Source organism: Rana temporaria, chromosome 11 (genome assembly GCF_905171775.1).
Source record: "Rana temporaria chromosome 11, aRanTem1.1, whole genome shotgun sequence".
NCBI lineage: Eukaryota > Metazoa > Chordata > Amphibia > Anura > Ranidae > Rana > Rana temporaria.
Window position 1 is genome coordinate 39,449,659 of NC_053499.1, and position 7,835 is coordinate 39,457,493.

The 7,835-nt window shown below is 43.3% G+C and overlaps 1 protein-coding gene across 1 annotated transcript in view; it reads left to right on the forward strand.

The window, feature by feature from the left end:
• LOC120917233 (SITS-binding protein-like) overlaps nucleotides 1–7,288 on the forward strand; it is an 88,008-nt gene extending 80,720 nt beyond the window's left edge. Inside the window, exon 10 of the mRNA XM_040328371.1 lies at nucleotides 6,757–7,288. Coding sequence (XP_040184305.1) covers nucleotides 6,757–6,930 — 174 coding nt within the window. The 3' untranslated portion in view covers nucleotides 6,931–7,288. The remainder of the gene's footprint in view (nucleotides 1–6,756) is intronic.
• Nucleotides 7,289–7,835: the final 547 nt, after the last annotated feature.

Consider the following 7,835-nt stretch of genomic DNA (forward strand, 5'->3'; position numbering starts at 1 on the left):
AATTTTTTTTTTTAGGGGTCCGGAGGTCCCCAGGGGCCCGGAGATCCCCAGGGCCCTGGATAACAACCCCTGTTTTGTATAAAAAAAAATATATTTTTTTTATATATTCTTTTATTTCTTTTATTTTTTATATATATATTATAATATTATTATTATTATAAAAAATGTGTATATATATATATATATATATATATATATATATATATATATATATGTGTATTTTATTAAAGGGCCCAGAGGTCCCCAGGGCCCCAGATGGCAACCCCCCTTTTTAAAAATAAATAATTTTAAATATATATTTTATATATATATATTTTTTTCTTTTTTTCTTTTTATTAAAGGGCCCAGCCAGAGGTCCCCAGGGCCCCGGATGGCAACCCCCCTTTTTTATATATATTTTTCTTTATTTCTTATTTTTTTGTAAAGGGGCCCCCCCGCTTCTCAATTCGTGGCAGCCTCCCCGCTTCTTAATTTCAGGCGGCAGCACCCCCCCCCGGTTCTCTTCTCCAGGGGGCCCATGCCTGAAGCTGTGTAAGGGGCCCCATAATTCCTGATGGCGGCTCTGATGCCCATCAGTGGCACCTCTCAATGTCACCTCTCAGTGCCCACCAGTGCCGCCTATCAGTGCCCATCAGTGCCGCTTTATCAGTGCCCATCAGTGCAGCCCATCGGTGCCCATCAGTGCAGTCTCATTAGTGTACATCAATAAAGGGGAAAAAAATACCTGTTTGCAAAATATAGTTTTTTTTTTTTTATTATTTGGTCTTTAAAAAAAAAAAATCACAGAGGTGATTGAATACCACCAAAAGAAAGCTCTATTTGTGGTACAGTGTTGTATGACCATGCAATTTTAATTCAGAGTGTATCAGCTCTGAAAGCTGAAAATTGGTCTGGACAGGAGGGGGGTTTAAGTGCCCAGTAAGCAAGTGGTTAAGGTAAAAAAAAAATCTCAGGACTGCTGCCTTATTCTTTTCTGACAACTTCTGTCCACAGTTCTGGTCCATAGTAATGTACTGACTATGCTGACGGCTCTCGTACTACCTGTCTTTTATTTAGATAAACTTTATGTTAAGATCAAAGATAGTCCTCAAGGCGTTCACAATTTTGCTACGCAATCAGTCCCCAACACCTGTATAATACAACTCAGAGGACAATTGAGAAGAAAAGACTTTCAGCCTTTAATAATACATATTACCAATCTACATAGATTGTTACATGTCTGAATGGACACACAGAGCAGTGGCTCAGATCGGGTGCCCCCATAGCAAGCTGCTTGCTGTGGGGGCAGGAGGGAGGGGCCAGGACTGCCCGCGAGAAGAGGAGGATCCGGGCTGCTCTGTGAAAAAGCACTGCCAGAGTAATTATGACATGTTTATTATTTTTAAACAAAAAAAAAAAAAACAAGACTTTAATATCACTTTAGGTTAATCATTATTTTTTTTTATTACTGAATTTGTTTAATATTTTCAGGTTAATTTTTTATATTTATTTTCAAATTAATTGAAAAAAATGAATTTAAAAATGAATTAGAATTGAAAACATATTGCAATTAATACCGTTAGATATGATAGTAAAATAAATTGATGATTCCTACTTAGGCTGCTTTGTAGAATAGACTAGAATAAAATAAAACAAATTAGAATATAAAGGAATATAATATAAAGGAACAGAATAGGATAGACCTCACGGATCACTAAACTCAACATTTTGAATCCCACAGACCACTTATATACACACACACAATGCTCCAGCTCTCTGTCCCCCCCTAGATCACACTGCTACCTTATACCCACAATGCTACGACTCTCTGCCCCCCCCCCCCTCATCCCCACACTCTGCATCACACTGCTTCCTTACGCAGACTCATTATTGGATCTCATCTATTGGAACTGGAGCCAGAACTACAGGGAGGGCATGGGTGCTCAACCTGTGGCTCTCCAGCTGTTGCGGAACTACAATTCCCATGAGGCATTGCAAGCCGCTGACAGGTACAAGCATGTCTCCCAAAGGCTGAGGCATTATGGGAATTGTAGTTTTGCAACAGCTGGAGAGCCACAGGTTGAGCACCCCTGGCATAGGGTATCAATGCACGCTCATAGTCAAAACTGTGAGCGCAAATTGGGAACAACACTGGAAACAACATTGGGCAGGATACATCCACCACAATGTTGATTTGCAGCAGAACCCCTGGGGAACACCAACATTTTCTCGTGGACCACGAACCACTGGTATAAAGGTCTAGGTCAGGGATATGCAATTAGCGGACCTCCAGCTGTTGGAGAACTACATGTCCCATGAGGCATAGCAAGACTCTGACAGCCACAAGTATGACACCGAGGAGCAGAGGCATGATGGGACTTGTAGTTTTGCAACAGCTGGAGGTCCACTAATTGCATATCCCTGGTCTAGGTGATTCTCAACCACACAGACCAGGGAGTGTGATCAATCCATGTTACCACACAAAAAGGTTTAGATCAGTGGACCATATTTCTCTTTTACTAAAACTTATTGAGTTTTTGCATTAAAAAAGAGAAGTAGAAGCAGTACATAGTTGAAGTAGAGACAAAAGGTGTTACTACACAGTATACAGATATTTCTCCCTAAATTTAGGGCTAGGATGGCAATAGCTTAAAAACATAGTATAACATGGACAGAGGGAAAACCAGCGAAGTTTCCATTTATGAGTATGAATTTGTAATTTGTAAAAAAAAAAAAATGGTAGAGCTTTCACAAAAAATGCCAAAGAAACAACACTAGGGTAAACAAAGCATACCGTGTTTCCCCGAAAATAAGACCTAGCGTTTGTAGCACTACCCCCGTAGGAGCTGCTGTTTTATTGTTTTGGCCTGCACGTTACCTCAACATTCGTCGTCTTGGGGAAGAAAGTCTAAAAGAATTCCAATGTCCACACAAGATGTAAAACCTCCAACTGTCAGGTTTTATTATTTTGCTGAAAAACTTGTGAAGAAGGTAGAAGGTTGAAGGGGAAGGGAAGGTGCACGGTACAGATCACTGGGGAAAAACCCCATAAACTCCAAAGTCATTCACCACTCCACTCTTGAGTGGGTTAATGCTCACCCGGATAGACCCCCCTCACCTGGCCTAGCAGCCGGAATGATGCCAGTTCGACAACAGTCTCTGCCACAGACTGATTGAGAACAAATTTGAACAGTCCGGAATCCTCTGTCACAGGATGTAATACCCGAACTTCCAGCCTTACAGCTAAAGTGCCTTTAAGCCGACCCGGTGAACTGTAGGACAACATAAGTTGTGGATCCTTCCTTAATAAGGTCACCAGGCCTATCCCGAGACATAAGCCTTCTGCTTGGTCTCCTCCAGGGCAGGTCCTTCCCTGGTTTCCTTCATTAAGTGTAGCTTCCTTCAATTAGATGGACAGCTTAGGATCCCTCTTGATTCGTAGGCCCCAGCTAGCATAACTGGGCCTACTAGTAGAGATGCAGCCTACGTGGTCCCGGGGCTGGAAATCACATACCTTGTGCCAGGAGGGCTACGAGGCGAAGGACCCCAAAATATGGCGTCTGCCCCTTAAGTATCCCTTCCTGGCATGCACAGCGGGGCACCACTCCCACTGGGCTGTTCCAGAGGAAAGATACTCAATGACCTATGGCTTGTCCTTGTTCAAACACTGGCCTGTGGGGGTATCCCCACCTACAGGCAACAGTGGGAAAATGCTATTAGGCACATCCACTGCCAGGACAGAGGCTAATTTAGAAAAAATCATACAGTCTGAGCCACACAATCGGCTCAGACACCCACTAAATTTAGCATAGCGCCCAGTCATTTGGGAGCAGGGCACTACACGTTATTTTCCAGGTAGACTGCAATATAAGCCCTACCCCAAAAATAAGCCCTAGTTTAAAATGCTTGTAAAATCCTATAATCCACACTATTACAGTAGTACTGTATATAATGTACAATGTGTGTGTTACTGTAATATAGTTGTGGGGAGGAGAGCTCTGGCAGGTCACAGAAGCACAGAACGGCACTATAACGAAGGTATTTGGCACAATTATATTACACAAACACACACATTGTACATTATATACTACTGTAATAGAGTGGACTATAGGATTTTACAAACATTTTAACTCAGTTTACACTGGGGATTCCTGTCAGGCAGGGAGGGAGAGGGGGAAAGAAGACAGCACATTACATGGTAAGACCCACCCAGAAAATAAGCCCTACTGTGTCTTTTGTTGCCAAAATTAATATAAGACCCAGGCTTGTTTTCGGGGAAACACGGTATCATGCTTTCCATTCAGTGGACCATTTTTCTGACATGTAAACTCCCCATAAAGCTTTATTTGATTTTTTTTTTTTTTATGAATTCACCTATTTCTGAAACATTTTGGGATCTACATTCTGGAAATGTGTGGTAGCTAGCTATTATATAAGTAAATCATCACTTACAATCTCTACATACTTCCTTTTATGGCTGTAATTCTCATATCTCAGATTTGAGAATTTTTTCCATCTGGACAATGTTTGAATTGTGGCCCATCATTCTGTGGTAGTAAACATTCCTGAGTTTATTGGCTGAAATCACCCATTTTAGGCCATGATCCCATTCAAACAGCTTTATGGATCATATTAGTATCTGACACTTTGATGTTGACTTCATTGGAAGTCCAGACTACTTCACACATCCACATCAATAAATCACAGACCCAGGCCTTTTAACGTAAAAAAGACAAAAGGAGAAATGATGTATTTTGAAGTTATGGCCAATTAGTCATTGTTTCCATCGCTGAGAGAACCTCTGAAACATCTGCACTCGCCTCAAATGATTCAGAGCTCAGGCTGCAAACATGACACTCTCAGAAAGAGCCAGTGACATGTGGATCAAGCTTCTTGAGCTTCCTTTTTATCACGCACATCAGAATTCTATTTTTTGAGTGGTTGTTAAGGTGATAGATGTAATTTTAAGAATGCCATATGAACGAGAGAGAGAGAATACCCCAGCTAATGTAGGCTGTAGAGATACCGTATTTATCGGGATGTTCCGCGCGCCGGCGTATAACGCGCACCCCCAACTTAGGAAGGTAGTTTAAGGAAAAAAGGATTTTAAGGAAAAAAAAACGCGGGGTCCGTCCAGCCTTGTGGGTGTCCGTTTGCGGCTTCCTTGCGAGGGGTCCGTCCAGGTGTCCGTCTGCGGCTTCCTTGCGGGGTCCATCCAGTCCATCCGCACCTTGCCCGGGGTTGCAGTGGTGTTCGTTTTTGAATTAGGCACCGAGCCGAGAGGAGCCAGATTTCCTGTGTGTTCAACTCCTCCCGGCTCCTCTCGGCTTGTCTCGGCTCCTCTTGTGTGGCTACGGGCGGAGCCGAGCGTGGCCGAGCCTAACTGAGTGCGCAGTACACTTGGCTCGGCTCGGTCTATTTTGGCGGCGCCCGGGAACAGCAGTATCGGCGTATATCGCGCACCCCCGATTTTCCCCTGATTTTAAGGGGAAAAAGTATGTGGTATACGCCGATAAATACGGTAATTTGCAAAAACTGGAATGAGAAAGTGTCAGTTTCCCATAGAAACCATTTTCGTTTGTATGCCTAACTGCTGTATACTTTTATATTTTTGGAAATTAGCTCATGTGTCACTCAAAACCACAAAGTACCATTAAATTCTCATTGTGCAAATAGTGTTTGAGCAGTGAGATAGTGAAAACATGTGCTCATATACATGGGCGTCTGCAGAACTTTTTTCAGGGGGGGGGCCTCATTTTAAGGTCACCCATGCTCTGATGCTTTTCAACAATGTTATTATCACAATATCACGGTCAGAGACTGCAGACGTAGTACAGGAGATGGTTAGAGACTGCAGACGTAGAACAGAAGATGGTCAGAGACTGCGGACATGGTACAGGAGATGGCCAGAGACGGCAAACGTAGTACAGGAGACGGTTAGAGACTGCGGACATGGTACAGGAGATGGTCAGAGACTGCGGACATGGTACAGGAGATGGTCAGAGACTGCATACATGTGGGTGGGTGACAGAGAGACAGAGGGAGGTGACAGAGAGAGACAGAGGGGGGTGAGTCAGAGAGAGAGAGAAGGGGTGACAGAGAGAGAGAGAGGGGGTGAGGCAGAGAGAGAGGGGGGTGACAGAGGGGGGTGATGGGAGTGAGAGAGAAAGACAGCTGGCAAGACCCATTTTCATTCTTGGTGAGGACAGGAGGTGCTCTGGTCTTTCCATCGGATCTATGATGTGACATGGAGCGGTCCCTGGCTGCTTGCATTTACTGCCCGCCATTGTTCTGTGAACCCTGGTCAGTCTGTCCTCCAGGCCTGGGAGCATTGAGGAGGTTTAAGGAGCCTTGTTTCGTACTGCGCATGCGCTGCACTTTGTGAATGGCCGGCAGGAAGGTGGCTGAACTTCCAGGTGATCTTGCTGTTGGAGCGGGTACCTGTCAAAACCATGTACCCGCTCCCCTGACAAATGTGGCACCAGAGGGGGAAGGCAAATAAGCGGAGCTTCCCCTTTTGGGTGGAGCTCCGCTTTAATACCTCCTTAGATTACATATTGATATTATACAATAGTTTAAGATGATCCAGGGACACAGGAATTTCCTCAACATGTTTCATTGAACAACGTTCACTTCCTCAGGAATAAATAATAAATATATAATAAAAAAAATCCTCTGCTAAGATAACACCCAGTCATTTCCTGAAAGATGGTGTGGGCAGATCTGCACATTTCCAAGATCAAAATTCCACTCTGAGCAATTCACTTTTCTTTTCAGATGCTGATTGCACCAATCACCGAAAAAGGTCATTTCCACCGAGATATTTACCTTCCTGGAAAGGGTTGCCAATGGATGGACACCAATACGTCACAGGTGTTTGATGGAGGAACCATGCTACAAAACTATAGCTGTGGCCTGCAGGAAATTCCAGTTTTTATAAAGAAAATCTAATATATGTAAAACTGTTACAGGTACTCACAGCCATTTGATTGTATTTGCCAGGACAAGTGATTTAATGTATATTTTCCATAATAGGTCAAGGTATGTGGCACAAATGATCACATCTGATGAATTCATGTCATTAAAACTGGATGAACAAAAGGCCAGGTTTGAATGTTTAACTTGGTGAGCAGTATACAAGTGGTAGTTGTGCTGAGCCATATCAATAGAAATGAAAATTAGAGGAATATTTAGAGGTGATCAAAGATAGTGTCCGTGTTCACCCGATCCGCTCTGCAGATGGATGGAAAAATAGGATTTTCCTCCGTCTGCAGAATCGGAGCATAGTGGACACTAATGAGATCGGGTGTCAGCTCCATATACAGATCCCCATAGGGATCTGTATATGGATGGATGAAAAAACGGACATACGGTCCGCATGTGTGAAAGGGGCCTTAGAAGTAATGCCGGGATGGAGCCTGTAACTAAAAACAAGAAGGTAATGGCAGCTGCTGTCTTTCTGTTTTCTCTAGTCCAATTTAAGCTCCATGACCATTGGTTTATAGAGAAGCCCCTCTTATTAGAGTGCTGCCTGCCATTAGCTGTCTTCACTAACTGTGAGATTGCTTAAGATCTATAGAGTTCTGCAAGTCTCTAGTACCTGCAATGTGTTCACATAATACCTTTAACCACTTAACCCCCGGACCATATTGCTGGTCAAAGACCAGAGCACTTTTTGCGATTCGGCACTGCGTCGCTTTAACTGACAATTGCGCGGTCGTGCGACGTGGCTCCCAAACAAAATTAGCATCCTTTTTTTCCCACAATTAGAGCTTTCTTTTGGTGGTATTTGATCACCTCTGCGGTTTTTCGTTTTTGCGCTATAGACAAAAATAGAGCGACAATTTTGAAAAAAA